Consider the following 17,023-nt stretch of genomic DNA (forward strand, 5'->3'; position numbering starts at 1 on the left):
CATGAGTTAACACCTATCCTTGTCAAACTCTTCCAAAAAATTTTAGATGGAGGAACTCTCCCAAACACATTCTATGAGGCCACCATCACCCTGATACCAAAACTAGACAAACATGTCACAAAAAGAGAAAACTACAGGCCAATATCACTGATGAACATAGATGCAAAAATCCTCAACAATATACTAGCAAACAGAATCCAACAGCACAGTAAAAGGATCATACACCATGATCAAGTGGGTTTATCCCAGGAATGCAAAGATTCTTCAATATATGCAAATCAATCAACGTGATACACCATATTAACAAACTGAAGGAAAAAACCATATGATCATCTCAGTAGATGCAGAAAAAGCTTTTGACAAAATTCAACACCCATTTATGATAAAAACCCTGCAGAAAGTGGGCATAGAGGGAACTTACTTCAACGTAATAAAGGCCATACATGACAAACCCACAGCCAACATTGTTCTCAATGGTGAAAAATTGAAACCATTTCCACTAAGATCAGGAACAAGATAAGGTTGCCCACTCACACCACTCTTATTCAACATAGTTTTGGAAGTTTTAGCCACAGCAATCAGAGAAGAAAAAGAAATAAAAGGAATCCAAATTGGAAAAGAAGAAGTAAAGCTGTCACTGTTTGCAGATGACATGATACTATACATAGAGAATCCTAAAGATGCTACCAGAAAACTACTAGAGCTAATGAATGAATTTCGTAGAGTAGCAGGATACAAAATGAATGCACAGAAATCTCTTGCATTCCAATACACTAAAGATGAAAAATCTGAAAGAGAAATTAAGGAAAGACTCCCCTTTACCACTACAACAAAAAGAATAAAATACCATGGAATAAACCGACCTAAGGAGACAAAAGACCTGTATGCAGAAGACTATATAAGACACTCATGAAAGAAATTAAAGATGATACAAACAGATGGAGAGATATACCATGTTCTTGGATTGGAAGAATCAACATTGTGAAAATGACTCTACTACCCAAAGCAATCTACAGATTCAATGCAATGCCTATCAAACTACCAATGGCATTTTTCACAGAACCAGAACAAAATATTTCACAATTTGTATGGAAACACAAAAGACCCCAAATAGCCAAAGCAATCTTGAGAAAGAAAAATGGAGTTGCAAGAATTGGGCTCCCTGACTTCAGACTATACTACACAGCTACAGTAATCAAGACAGTATGGTACTGGCACAAAAACAGAAATATAGATCAATGGAACAGGATAGAAAGCCCAGAGATAAACCCACGCACATATGGTCACCTTATCTTTGATAAAGGAGGAAAGAATATACAATGGAGAAAAGACAGCCTCTTCAGTAAGTGGTGCTGGGAAAACTGGACAGCTACATGTAAAAGAATGCAATTAGAAGACTCCCTAACACCATACACAAAAATAAACTCAAAATGGATTAAAGACCTAAATGTAAGAATAGACACTATAAAACTCTCAGAGGAAAACATAGGCAGAACAGTCTATGACATAAATCACAGCAAGATCCTTTTTGACCCACCTCCTAGAGAAATGCAAATCAAAATAAACAAATGGGACCTAATGAAACTTCAAAGCTTTTGCACAGCAAAGGAAACCATAAGCAAGACGAAAAGACAGCCCTCAGAATGGGAGAAAATATTTGCAAACGAAGCAACTGACAAAGGATTAATCTCCAAAATTTACAAGCAGCTCATGCAGCTCAATATCAAAAAAGCAAACAACCCAATCCAAAAATGGACAGTAGACCTAAACAGACATTTCTCCAAAGAAGATATACAGATTGCCAACAAACACATGAAAGGATGCTCAACATCACTATGCATTAGAGAAATGCAAATCAAAACTACAATGAGGTGTCACCTCACACCAGTCAGAATGGCCATCATCACAAAATCTACAAACAATAAGTGCTGGAGAGGGTGTGGAGAAAAGGGAACTCTCCTGCACTGTTGGTGGGAATGTAAATCGATACAGCCACTGTGGAGAGCAGTATGGAGGTTCCTTAAAAAACTAAAAATATAACTACTATACGACCCAGCGATCCCACTACTGGGCATATACCCCGAGAAAACCATAATTCAAAAAGAGTCAGGTACCACAATGTTCATTGCAGCTCTATTTACAACAGCCAGGACATGGAAGCAACCTAAGTGTCCACTGACAGATGAATGGATAAAGAAGATGTGGAAAAATATACAACGGAATATTACTCAGCCATAAAAAGAAACGAAATTGAGTTATCTGCAGTGAGGTGGATGGACCTAGAGTCTGCCATACAGAGTGAAGTAAGTCAGAAAGAGAAAAACAAATACCATATGATAACACATATATATGGAATCTAACAAAAAAAGAAAAAGGTTCTGATGAACCTAGGGGCAGGACAGCAATAAAGACGCATACGTAGAGAACGGACTGAGCATATGTGGAGGGGGAAGGGTAAGCTGGGACAAAGTGAGAGAGTGGCATGGACATATATACACTACTAAATGTAAAATAGCTAGTGGGGGGCTTCCCTGGTGGCGCAGTGGTTAAGAGTCTGCCTGCCGATGCAGGGGACACGGGTTCGTGCCCCGGTCCAGGAAGATCCCACATGCCGCGGAGCGGCTAGGTCCGTGAGCCATGGCCGCTGAGCCTGTGCATCCGGAGCCTGTGCTCCGCAACGGAAGAGGCCACAATAGTAAGAGGCCCGCTTACTGCAAAAAAAAAAAAAAAAAAAAAAAAAGCTAGTGGGAAGCAGCCATACAGCATAGGGAGATCAGCTTGGTGCTTTGTGACCACGTAGAGGGGTGGGATAAGGAGGGTGGGAGGGAGACATAAGAGGGAGGTGATATGGGGATACGTGTATACCTACAGCTGATTCACTTTGTTATACAGCAGAAACTAACACACCATTGTAAAGCAATTATACTCCAATAAAGATGTTAAAAAAAGAGGAAAACCTTCAAGAAGGATTCGTCAGTATGGAACAATGAGAACCCCTAAACACTGAGAGTGGGAATTCAAAATGGCATGGCTACTTTGCAAAACAGTTTGGCAGTGTCCTGTAAAGTTATACATAGGCAAAAAAAAAAAACAAAAAAACATAGGCTTACTATATGACACAGTAATCCCATTCCTAAGACAGATGGAAACATACTGAGACCTGGGAATGAAAGCTGTATGTTTATAACGACCTTATAATCATCCAAAACTGGAAGAAATCCGTCATCAGGTGAATAAACAAATGGTGGTACTTCTCTACGATGGATTATGACGAGGCAATGAAAGGGAATGAAGTACTGATATATGCAACAACAAGGCTGCATTTCAAAAGACTTGCTAAGTGAAAGAAGCCAGATACACAAAAAAATTAAATACTTCATAACTTCAATGATAAGAATTTCTGGAAAAGGCAAAACTACAGGGAGACAAATCAGATCAGCCATTGCCAGGGTCTCAGGGTGTGGAGAGGGAACAGACCATAGGGAAATGAGGGAACTTTTCAGGGGCATGAAAATATTCTGTATTGATTGCAGTGGTGGTTGCATGATGGCATATGCTTGTCAAAACTGGTCAAACTATACACTTAGAAGATGGATCTTCTGTAAACCTGACCAAAACAACGTTTATTATTTAGAGCAGGAATTAATTTAGTTTCCAATTTTAAAATGAAACATATCCTCCCATATCCTGCATCTATTTTCTTAAAAGAAAAAGTGTGTTGGGTAGGGATAGTAATACATTAAGACTTATAATAGGTAATTGAAAAGGACTTTTGGAGGAGAGACTGAATCACTGGTATTTTTACTGAGGACTATGTCTTCAGAGAAATAGTTTAGAAGTGAAAACAATTCTGGTTGTCATAAAGTTCTCTCTGTTCAGGCTTTTCCCAAAACTGTTTCAAATAAATCCTAAAGCAGACAACATCAGAGCCAAGAGCAATAATGGTTATGTTCACAGCAGAGGACCTTCACTTCCTTTTACCAGCCAGGTTTCTCAGTATTCAATTTGACTGTCCTCAACAGAAATATTTCATCTGGGCATGGCAGTTTTCTCATCTCAACTTCTCCAGAGTCAAGTAACCAAAACAGACATGGTGAAAGCCCAGTCCCACAGAGTATCACTGTCATCAAAACATGGAGAATAAGACAATCCACTCCAAGTTCCTACCATGAAACCTGGTTGTTAGAACTTCAAGAAGCCCTGGTTATAACAGCGTAATTATAGCTTCACGCAAGAAATGCATTTCAGTTCTAACACATGGCCTTTTCAAAAGCCTAAAAAGCATTATAAAACTATAGTGCAATTCAACTTCCTCATTTTACAAATGAGCGAAATGAGATCCAGAAAGGTCAAATTACTTAACCACCGTTATTAAGCCAGTTAGAAGTGCGGCTAGAACCAGGTCCTAGAAAACCCATTCAATAGGACAGTGCTCTTTCAAATGAAACTGGAACTAAATTTTATGTTACGATTGTTTTCTCTACCAGGCTTGAATAATAGGCGATGTAATTTTCATGATGTCTACTCAACAATATATAGCTCCGTTAAGAATTTTAAAAACTTGTGACAAGGTCATCATGTCTTATACGGAAGCAGAACTACAAGGGAATCGAGGAATGTTTCATATTAAGTTAGCAACTGCTGAAAAACGTCTCCTTTCTTTCCATTCTCTATATAATTGATTTGAGCCCCTCTCTGCTGTGCTCAAGTGAGAACTTATACGCCAGATACTAAGATACACATTTCTGACATCAAAGTATGATCCATATTATGTTAACCAAGCATTTAAAGAAGATGCCATGTAAACTCCTTTCTTCCGTCTGCTGCCATTTGAAGAAAAGTTATCATTTGACCAGTGTTGCTTTGCCATTTTAAACTTCTGGTAAATTCACCCAGAGGAGCAAATGAGAGGCCTCCATTTTTATGACTAGTCTCCATTTTTATGACAGCAAGAAATATTGCTGATCATGTGGAAATAGCAACTCCAAATCAATAGAAAATTGCCCTCTACATTCATCAGGAGAAACAGGGCACTGAGGAGAGCCGGCGTCTGTGACAGCTTAAAGCTGATGAAGACTCTGGGACAGGAACAAGTGTAGAAGAGGGGCAGAAGGGCCTGTGCTGTTGACTGCCCAAAGGTCAACTGACGGCTGTCCTCATCTTGTTACATTTCACTCCTTCTAAAAATGTAGAGAAAATGTTCTTTTAATGTACCAGACAGATACGGAGGTAGAAGGGAATACGTGGGCAGAACACTGAAGGGCATATTACCTTCTTCAACACACACGTCTATGCCACATGCCTACAGCTTCCAAACGGGCAGTGGAAAATGAACCCTAGGATTCTATAAAGTCTCTGAGAGCTGATAACGTGAACAGCAACCAGTGAACGAGGCGGTAAAACCAGCTCCATGTACGTCTCCTTGAAGTTCAGCAAGCAGCAGACTGCACTTCAGCATAGCAATCAACTGTGAGAGGAGAAATCCCCTTACTGGAAGCAAAGAAATAGCTTCAAGGCAGCAGATAACAGCGCAGGGAGAGAAGGTCAGAACAGGTGCAGAGAAATTCTGGAGGTAGAGAGTGCAAGCTTGGATTCCATCTGGGTGATTTTTAACTATCTTAGTCAATTATGAGTAACGAAGTTTAATTGTTCCCTTTACTGAAATTTACACTGCATCGTGTAAACACACACACACACACACACACACACACGCCTGGAACTTTTCAAGGCTGCAGGGAAACAATGATTGATTCCTGATGCTTTGGGTGTGATGTGGTTTGCTAACTGCATGTCTTTTACAAAACATGTCTGCTTGATGGTGAGAGTACCAGGTGGATTCTAATTCAAAGCTTCAAATATACTGCAGCACAGAGCTGCCACATGAAAAACACGTGTGTTATTACTGCTAGTGTCGCTACCCAATCATTAATTTCATCTGATTTGCCTCATGCCTTTGCACGATAACGTACTAATAACAACCATGAAGTCTGGCTGTCCAGAATTTAGACAAAATTTCCCTTCATTTATAGCTAAACTATAAATGTGTTGTTTGGCTCATATATGTACATACGGCTTCTCCATCTGGAGTCTACATTTTTTGAGGATACATACTATGTTCTATCTTATTGGGCACACAATAAAAGCAGTTGATTGTCCTATATAACAGCAGCTTTCAGTAATAGCCTACACACTGATTAGATTGTTTCCAAAGGGACCAACTCAAATACTTGTGCAAATCATGCATGGTTTGCATGAAATCAACTCTGTAGAGTCGCTTATTTCTTCAGAAGTCTTTTTTTTTAGAAATCATTGTTACTCCATCTCAATACACCCCAGCTGGTTGGAGACACTGTCCCTGGAATCTCACTGATGCACAAACATTTCATTCACTCAAGGTGGAGAAATGAAGCTGGGGCTTCAAACACTAATTATCTTTACATACATAGCCTCAGTTCGCCCCATTGACCTTAGCTGGCTCGACAATCACACTTCAAAATGGTTAAAGGGAGGATAAAGACAGTTATGGAATACAAGGGGGATCACAAAGCGAATCCCACATAAAATATGCCCAGCCATGTATACTACACAGACAACGGGTTAAACAATCATTATGACATCTGGAAAGCATCTTTGATTTATATCACCAAAGAATAAGAGAAGGAAGGAGCAGCGTGAATGATACCAACACCTGCCTTTCAGTACCACCTTACTGCATCTGTCTTGATTCATACCTTCATCTATGGGGAAGGCTTCATTTGAAAGTATCCTTTTTCTTCTCTGTATTTACATTAAAGAAGGTAAATGGTCTAAATTAAGTTTGTTATGGCTGCCTGAATCACCCTCAGCGAAGACAATTTCTGATTTATGAGCTTAGAGCTAATTATGTAACCTCTAGTCACATTTTTTTAATTGCCCAAATTTTGGACCACTGCTGATCATTATATCCTAATCAGAGGTCAGGAGGAGGAAGGGCTTATGGATGAAGGTTTGGTGATGACATACAAGAGAACTACTCATTTAAACACTTTCACAGATTTTTATCACCTAAGTGATCTCATTGCTCATTACCACAGGTAAATCACAAATACTCAGGTTTGCCTAGTGTGTTTAAGCCACCAAGCCCATCACCTAACTGAAATTGCATAAAATCAAGCCCCAAAGCAATTCTGAATCGCTCATTCTGACACCTGAATCCTACTTCACACATATACCTAATTGCCCCAGCTTCTAACTTCATTATTCGTTTTCCCCTTCAATGCCTCACATCAGCCCTGAATCTGAGGCTCAGAATCTCCTTGACTACTATTTAGATGCTCCCATGGCTACGGTACTATCAAACATACCAGAAAAATACCTTCCCCAACTCAGCCCAGGCCTCAGCATCTCATGCCTCTGTGCCCTAGGCTCATAAAAGAGGTATTGGAAAAACAGAATACATGTGTATCTACATGTCCCCATGAACTTGAAGTATAGTGCTTGAGAACCTTTAGCACTGGAGTTCTTCCTACTTTACTTGTTTTCACTTAGGCATAGACCCAGAATTCCTAACTCATATAGTGTGAAATTACTTAACTTCATAGACGTAAGTGACATAGCAGAAGCAGTAATACTTTTACGAATTAATCCTAATTTGCACTATCGTGGACCACTGTCTATTATACCCTTTAATACCATCTCTGGAGGGGCCTATGAGATGCATTCTACTATGAGTTTATTGCCAAAGATAATGTTTCTCTCTTTAGGGAGTAGTAGCCTTTGTCTGCGAGATTACGATTACATATCCTCTTGTGTTTTCCTTTTAATCTTGTCTGAAATGAATCTTAGGGCTAAATTAAATGTTCACTCTCAGAAAGCATGCTGGGCTGTGTAAGTATGATTACTCACCACATTCCCCTTTCATGGTCTTTATTTTCCGTTTTTATTTTAACAGTCTTACCGTAAAACTACCTTTTCTTGTAAGTCACTTCGCACCCTTTGAAAAGGTAGGCTATTACATTACTCTAAAAAGTAAACTCATCCCATGAACAATACTCAACGTATGCCTACATTACATCTCAGATACCATCATGTACAAAAGGAACTTGTCAACCCAGGAAAAGAAGGAGAAAATTATGACTATAAAAGTTTTAAATGTAATGCAATTATTTGGATTATAGAACTTATTTACATGAGCATTTAGATACTGACCATGTCCAAGGGTGACATGCTCTAGACAAGCTCTGTAATACTGAGAAGTTTACAAAGACTTAGATTATAGTAACAGGATTGCCTGAATAAGCCTAACTAGAAACATCTTACAAACCAAAGTTTAAAAGGTAAAAGGCCATCAGCAGTGGTTTAGTGGGTCTACTTAAATTATCGTGTAATTATCTTCTCTGTTACATAGGCTTTCTCCCCCCATCTTTTGCTGATTTACATTAGTTGTCTGGCTATAACTGGACTTGAACTTTCAATGTCAATGAAGCTTACTAAGAAAACTGATTACGTTGTGGCAAAAAATCTTCACAAAGGCAGTATGTAAAACCACCCACTATTTGTTTTACAAATAATTATCTTCTCTTTCAACCTAGAATGTAGCCTTGGCTCTTGTGCAACTCAAATCTGTATGGGGTTGTCATGTGATTTATAGCAGATGACCTGGCGTCGTATGAAAGCCATTTACTGTGCCGGGTGCCTCACGCCCTGTAAATCAATAGCTTGAGTACAGAGACATCTCAATTAGACAGTACAAGGGTAGCAAGATCTGCACCTTCCTTTCTTGTATCATTAAAATGGCAAGTATCGGGCTTCCCTGGGGGCCCGTGAGCCATGGCCGCTGAGCCTGCGCGTCCCGAGCCTGTGCCCCGCAACGGGAGAGGCCACAATGGTGAGAGGCCCGTGTACCACAAAAAAAAAAAACAAAAACAAAAAACCAAAAAAATGGCAAGCATTACAAAATGGTACTTGTTTTAAAGTTGCTTCGGAGAGTGGGGAGGAGCTATTATTTCAAGTTTGGAGACATAACGTGAGATTTGCCATTGAATAGAATGAAAAACTGAGCACAAGGTTGTATAAGTAATAGCCTGTGAGGGGTGGGACATGCATTTGTTAAAGTATTGACTGGTGCATTTCTACAGCACCTGTATTATCATGGGCTCCAAGAGTTGAACAGGCTGTTAAATTATGACTCTGAAACCGAGGAGTCATCCATCCTTCTTACCCTGTTCTTCCAAGATGCCTTTAAACCAAAATTCCAAACATTCGTGGTATGAGCCTCCATGAGATAAATCATCCAAAGGCTCAACTCTGCTCTGTCCCTGCAACACACCTAAAAATTATGCTGTCAGTATAAAAGCCTCATCAATGAGGAAGCACAATTATCCATCACCCATCATATCCAAATCCCAGTGGTAAATGAAAGATAAGACCCACCCCGTTTGCTGAAGAAAATTTTAGGGCAATGTCTCAAACTGGATTCTGCCTGGGATAACCTCATGAAGGAGAAAAGAATCAAAAATTATTTTCCTGGTTTTGCAAATGGTGAAGTGAAACATGAAAATAAAAGCAAACTGTTCCTCATAGGGTGCCCGTATCTGGTCCCAGGACTGTAACTGCACAAGTCTGTGTTTTTTTCCATGAAAATGAAGAGATTTTAAATAATAGGTTGAATCTTTACCTGGCCCCATATATATATTTTTTTTTAAATTAATTAATTAATTAATTTTTGGCTGCACTGGGTCTTCATTGCAGCACGCAGGCTTTCTCTAGTTGTGGCAAGAGGGGGCTACTCTTCCTTGCGGTGTGCGGGCTCCTCACTGCGGTGGCTTCTCTTGTTGCGGAGCGGGCTCTAGGCACACGGGCTTCAGTAGTTGTGGTTCGCGGGCTCAGTAGTTGTGGCTCGCGGGCTCTAGAGCGCAGGCTCAGTAGTTGTGGCTCTCAGGCTCTAGAGCGCAGGCTCAGTAGTTGTGGCGCATGGGCTCAGTTGCTCCGCAGCATGTGGGATCTACCGGGACCAGGGATTGAACCTGTGTCCCTACATTGGCAGGCAGATTCTTAACCCCTGTGCCACCAGGGAAGTCCTTGGCCCCCTATTAACTGTAATTGAAAGCTGAAAGGTTCTTACTGTGCTGGAATTAAATAAAAGAAGAGCTACTTTTCCAGAATCCTTTCAAATTCAAGTTATGTCTTTTTAAAGGAAAGAAACTCATTGATTTTGATTTTTTTTTTTTTAAAGATTCTAAATATTTATTCTAAATAAGGAGTAAATAAGGAGTAAGAGCTTACTGGATGATTCACATTCTTTCTACCTGAAAATAGGATTATGAGGACCAGTAAAATTGCATTCTCCTGGCTGGCCTTTCACAGATCATGCCAATAGGCCACACAACCACCACATCTCACTGAAAGATACTTTGGAAAGCCATTGGGGAAGAAAAGACAACCAGCTTCAATAAAGCCAAGACTGAGGTGCAAGCGGAAAGTTCCAGAAAATTGGTCCAAATGCAATCGGATGGTTTGGCTAGAAGAGAAGGGTCTAAATTGCTGGTCATTAGCTCCTCAAATGCAACACAAGCTTACACAACGGGAACTCAAGCAAAGGTGTAATTGGCACAGGGAGAGGTGCACCTCCTGAAACAAGATGCTCCACGCAGAACAATACCTGGAGAACTGCTGCTGCAGGCCACGCATCTGAATTCTGTTCCTCTCGGACTCCAGTGTCACCTCCTGCAAGCGCTTCTCACTCTGAAGACGTAAGTGTCTCTCCTCTTCCAATTCATGTATCAGCTTCTCATGCTAGAAAAGGCACACAGGGGATGACTTTTAAGAAACTGTTTCTTAAATATTATAAGAAAATAATTACTAGGCACTGTTGGTTACTAAGTGTTAACTTGGACTTCATATATTAATTAATTTCATCCTCATTACAACCTCATCAAGTACGTTCTATTATTAATCTCTTATTATCTAGGAAACCAAGGATCAGAGACCTTGAAGTAATCTGTCATTAAAAAAACAGAAGGTAACAGATTTTCAATCCTGGCTGACTTGACTCTAATGTATGAATGATTTCCACTAAACCAGGTGGCTTCTTATGCAGAGATGAAGATTCATGACTGAATAATACTAGCAGGTGAATAAGAATTCAAGTAATAATGATAAGTCCATTAGTGCCTGTTCAGGATTATTTCATCTTTTCAATCTCTGGTAAATGCTTTAAAGAGAACACTACTGATTTTTATAGAAGGACCAGGAACTTCCACTTAATTATACCATGAAGCTGATGTGAATAAGGTTAAAGAATTAGTTTTGTATTTGCCCAACTAAGTTTTCCCAGATAGAAACTGGTTATGCCTCCCTCTTTATGTGTAGTCCTAGAAAGCGAGCTCCTCACACATGGGCATCATAGATTAAAAGGGGGACTGGATGACCCAGAATAGATGGTTCATCCAAAACGCACTCCAGGAACTGGTAAAAAGCACACAAGCTCAGATCCTGACATTACAGACTGAGCCATGCTATGACGTTTTCATTTCGGTTGTGCTGTTGTTACCACCTGTGTGTTTTTTTTTTTTTTAGAGCATGTCATGCAATTATGGTTATGGATGTTAGTACATTAAGCACTATGTGTTAAGGATATATATTCCATGATGAAAATCAAAGACTCATGTCTGCTTATAAGAGACCTACATTCTTAAAGGGAAAGATGGAAAGCATATACTTCAGTCTCCAAATAAATCAGACACTATGACTCTGTACCATGAATCACCCAGATGAAACTTGATCCACTGCATGACTCATGGAGAAAAAATTCTCCTGAGGACCATGAATGAAACAGACCATTCTCGGAAATGAATCAAGGTCCTCTAAAAATACTTCACATCCTGTGCCTTTGACTATGCTCTCCCTCCTGCTTCAAAAGCCCTCTCTATTCAAAGCCTAGGGTTCCTTCCAGGCTCAGCTTACATATCAACCCTTTGCCAGATATATGATTTGCAAACATTTTCTCCCACTCAGTTGGTTGCCTTTCCATTTTGTTGATACCTTCCTTTGTCATGCATAAGCTCTTTAGTTTGATGTAGTCCCACTTGCATATTTTTGCTTTTGGTAACAGATTCAAAAGATCATCACCAAGACTAATGTCAAATAGCTTACCATGTATGTTTACTTTTAGGAATTCTATGGTTTTAGGTCTTACATTCCATTAAGTCTTTAATCCACTTTGAGATAATTTTTGTGTATGGTGTAAGATAGCAGTCTAGTTTCATTCTTTTGCACGTGGACATCCATTTTCCCCAACACCATTTATTGAAGAGACTGTTTTTTCCCATTTTACAGTCTTAGCTCCTTTGTCATAAATTAATTGACCATATATGTGTGGCTATGTTTCTAGGCTCTCTATTCAGCTCCATTAATCTATGTGTCTGTTTTTATGCCAATACCATACTGTTTTGATTACCATAGCTTTGCAATATAATTTGAGCGTGATGTCTCCAGCTTTATTCTTCTTTCTCAAGATTGCTTTGGCTATTCGGGGTCTTTGTGTTCCATACAAATTTTAGGATTGCTTGTTCTGTTACTGTGAAACGTGCCATTAGAATTTTGATATGGATTGCATTGAATCTGCAGATTACTTTTGGTACTGTGGGCATTTTAATATTAATTCTTCCAATCTATGAGAACTAGAATATTTTTCCATTTACTTGTGTCTTCATTTTCATTCATTAATGTCCTGTAGTTTTCAACATACAGGTCTTTCAACTCATTGGCTAATTTTATTCTTAGGTATTTTATTCTCTTTGAAGCAAATGTAAATGGGATCATTCTTAATTTCTTAATTGTTAGAAATTATTCTTAATTCTCTTTCTCATAGTTTATTGTTAGTGTAGAGAAACGCACCAGAATTCTATATACTGATTTTGCATCCAGAGACTTTACTGAATTTATTAGTTTTAACAGTTTTTTTGTCAGAGTCTTTAGAGTTTTCTATATATAAAATCATGTCTTCCTCAAACAGTGACAGTTTTACTTTTTCCTTTATAATTTGGATGCCTTTTATTTCTTTTTCTTGATTAATTGTTCTGGCTAAAACTTTCAATACCATGTTAAAGAAAAGTGGCAAGAGTGGAGATTTTTGTGTTTTTCAGCTTTTCACTGTTGAGTATAATATTAGCTGTGGGTTTGTCATATATGATCTTTCTTATGTTGAGATATGCTCCATCTATACCTACATTGTTGACAGTATTTATTATAAATACATGTTGAATTTTGTCAAATGCTTTTTCTACATCTATTAAGATGATCATATGATTTTTATTCTTCAGTTTGTTGACATGGTGTATCATGTTGAGTGATTTGTAGGTGCTGAACTAAACCTGCATCTCTGGAATAAATCTCACTCGATCATGGCGTATGATCCTTTTAGTGTATTGTTGAATTCAGTTTATTAACATTTTGCTGAGGATTTTTGTGTCTATGGTCATCAGAGCTATGGCCCTGTTTTATAATGTTTTCAATGGGGAGAATAAAAAAATAATACAGTCTTTTCTTAGGATGGTCAGTCAAATTCATTTTTAAAGTATTGATGGTTTAGCAAAGCTTCTTTCAGCTTTACAGCTCGTGACTGATAATGCCACACATGTAACTCCACCTCCAATTTCGCTGAGATGGCACTACTTTTAGGGGCGGATCCTCAGATGACTGAAGCGCTTTGATCTCGATCTGGATGTTCCTTGGTAGCTTCAATTTCTAGGTTGGCCAAGTCCTAGCTACTGCTGTTTCCTGTTGCACCACTGCCACTTGTCCTGGTGTGGGTCGGGGGAGGAGGTGGTGAAGACCCATGAAGTCCTATCAGTGAGAGACCCTTGAGTGGGGAGCAGGGCAGAGTTTCATTCATGTCCTTTTCCTTGGCATCAGGGAGTCTGGATACTCTTTGAGGTTTTCCTGGGACAGGGTTGTCACTGGGCCCTCACTTATGTGGGATTTGGTCAAGAATTATGTTCAGTTCTAGTTGTGGTTATCAGCTTTTGGCACCTCAGACCATAAAAGAAACAAATGTGGAATGTACTAGACCACTATGGCCCTGTAATTTTCTTTTCTTGTGGTGTCCTTGTCTGGTTTTGGTATCAGGGTAATGCTGGCCTCTTAAAGTGAGCTTGGAAGTGTTCCCTCCTCTTTTATTTATTTTTTTTGAAGAGTTTGAGAAGGATTGGTATTAATTCTTTTTTAAATGTTTGGTAGGATTCACCAGTAAAGCTGTCTGGTCCTGAATTTTTGTTCCTTGGGAGGTTGTTGATTACTTATTCAATTTCTTCCTAGTAAGCAGTCTATTCAGATTTTCTATTTCTTCACGATTCAGTCCTGGAAGGCTGTATGTCTCTAGAATTTACCAGTTTCTCCTAGGTTGTCCACTTTGTTGGCATATAACTGTTCACAGTCATCTCTTAAGATCCTTTGTATCTCTGTGGTATGAGTTGTAACGTCTCCTCTTTCATTTCTGATTTTACTTATTTGAGCCCTCTCTCTTTTTTTGGCTGGGGTGGGAGAGTCTAGCTAAAGGTTTGTCAATTTTGTTTATCTTCTCAAAGAGCCAACTCTTAGTTTCACTGATATTTTCTATTGTCTTTTTAGTCTCCATTTCATCTATTTCCACTCTGATCTTTGTTACATCTTTCCTGCTACTAACTTTAGTTGGTTCTTCTTTTTCTAGTTCCTTGAGGCATAAAGTTAGATTGTTTATTTGAGATATTTTCTTTTTTCTTGAAGTAGACATGTTTCACATTTGTGTTATAGGGGTCCTTCTGGGACTCCTAAAACACAAATGTTATTCTGCTTGATGTTGTCCCATAAGTCCCTTAAGCTAGCTTCCCTTTTTTTCAAATATTTTTTTTTTTTTTTTTTTTTTGCTGCTCTACTTGGATGAATTCTTTTGTCCTGTCTTCGAGATCACTGATGCTTTCTTCTACTTTATCTAGTCTGCTGATGAATGCATTTGGTGTATTTTTCATTTTAGTTATTGTAATCCTCAGCTCTGTTTGGTATTTTCTTATATTTTTCTACCGCTATGGACGTTCTTACTGTGTTCATCTATTCTTCTCCCAAGTTTGGTGAGCATCTTATGACCATTACATTGAACTCTTTATCAGGTAAATTACTAATCTCCACTTCATGAAGGTTTTTTCTGAGGTCTTATCTTATTCTTTCATTTGGAACATATTGTTCTGTTTCTTCATTTTGCTTGACTCTCTGTGTTTGTTACTGTGTATTAGGTGAAACACCTACCTTTCCCTGTCTTGAAGGAGTGATCACCAGATATAAAATCTGTGACATCAGCCACACGTAAAAGCTCTCCTCCAAGAGACGCTGGCACTCTGCAGCACAGCACAGAGAGCGAAGAGAACACCTGCCTTCCAAGGTCTTTGGAGAGGTTTACAGTCAGTCCCCCGATGTGTGCTTAATTAGAAGCCTGCGTCTCACACTGAAGCTATTCTGATAAGCTTATAGGCCTCGTTCACAGACAGACTGAGCTCCAGGGTCTGTTGCTGCTTGCTGTGTCCTCAAGGTGGTAGCTGTTTAAGAACACTTCCTCTGTTGGGTACGGTCCTGTGGGACCCACGAGTGTAAGCCCTGCTGGCTTTCAGAGCCAGTTGATATAGAGGTGTCCCCTGGTGGCTGCTGCAGAAATCAGGGCACCAGACAAGGATATGAGCTCCTTTCTGGAAAATGCCGGAGAGCTGGAGTGAGGGAGAGGGAGAATGTAAAGATTATGTCCACCAGCCTTCATTCCCTGAGAGCATTTCTGTGGGCCTCCCCTCCAGCCAAAGCTCCTGGACACACAAATGGGCTTCCTTCTCAGAAAGACTGGGGGTGTTTCAGTCTGCTATCTGTACAGTGTGCTGGGGGCAGTAGCCTGCCAAGAACGCTCTCTCCGATTGTTGCACTGCCATGAAACCAGGAAAGCAAGCCCGTTGGCCTTTAGAACCAGGTGTTCAAGGGGTGTCCCCTGGGCTGCTACCACAAAACTTGGATACGAGATGCAAAAACTAGGGCACCAGATGTGTGTGAAAACTCGCCTCTGGAGACACTGGCACCGGGGAGCTCAGCAGAGGGAGAGCACAATGATGGCACCCTCTGTGGACGGCAATGTAGGAAGATCCTGAACTTACCTCCTCGCACAGACACCCCAAATCTACGCTACATCTTGGACCACCTCCTAGCACTTATTGTAAAAGTACACATTTGTCACAGTGCAATAGAGGGACGGTTTGAGCATGACGCGAACCTCACATTTGCTTAGGCCCAATCTCAATCACGAGAAGCACAAGTGAACACAGAAAACTGCACCCGGCTGAAGCTAGTGTAGAAATACACAATCGCACACATCACAGATAGACGGACCAGTGACCTCTGTCCATCATGGGTGTTATGAGCTGCCCCATCCATATCGGAAGGTACCACTTGCCCTCTGACTTCACCCAGCCTTCTTTCCATTGATTCACAATAACTCACAAGCTGCAGCCCTTCCCATGACCGCTCCCACAAGCAAACTGCGTGTCTTTTTCAAGGTAAAGTGCCATATTTATTGTATTATTTCTATATTTCTTAACCACTTAACATTGTAAAACTCAGCTGCCATTTATATTAGATGCCTATCTTTTTTTGTGTCACTGACAAAGTTTTTGAGTACTGTGTCCCTAGTTTCATTTTTCCCACAAGCCCTGTGCAGTGATTTTGAGGAACACATATGTCATATTATAGCAGAGCTATACATCACGGTGAAGAAAAAGAAAACTGTATCAAGAGTAGGATTCCAAAGCCCCTTCATTCTTTGGGCACAAACAAAGAATTGGACCTCAACAAAGAAGCAAACATAAAAGCAAAAGGAAAGGTATTTTAATTCCAAGTCTTTGTTCTACCAAATGATCGTGTCTGTATCTCATAGCCTTCACAAAGACTTAAACTTCCTCAATTACTATCCTCTGATTAAACCTCCAGCAAAGGAGACTCCACAATTTCCCTGGGTAATCCATTTTATTTTTTTAAACTC

At 39.7% G+C, this 17,023-nt stretch overlaps 1 protein-coding gene across 1 annotated transcript in view; it reads right to left on the reverse strand.

The window, feature by feature from the left end:
* NCKAP5 (NCK associated protein 5) overlaps positions 1-17,023 on the reverse strand; it is a 906,625-nt gene that overhangs the window by 456,621 nt on the left and 432,981 nt on the right. Inside the window, exon 4 of the mRNA XM_065880133.1 lies at positions 10,640-10,773. Coding sequence (XP_065736205.1) covers positions 10,640-10,773 — 134 coding nt within the window. The remainder of the gene's footprint in view (positions 1-10,639; positions 10,774-17,023) is intronic.

This window comes from Phocoena phocoena, chromosome 7 (genome assembly GCF_963924675.1).
Source record: "Phocoena phocoena chromosome 7, mPhoPho1.1, whole genome shotgun sequence".
Taxonomy (NCBI): domain Eukaryota; kingdom Metazoa; phylum Chordata; class Mammalia; order Artiodactyla; family Phocoenidae; genus Phocoena; species Phocoena phocoena.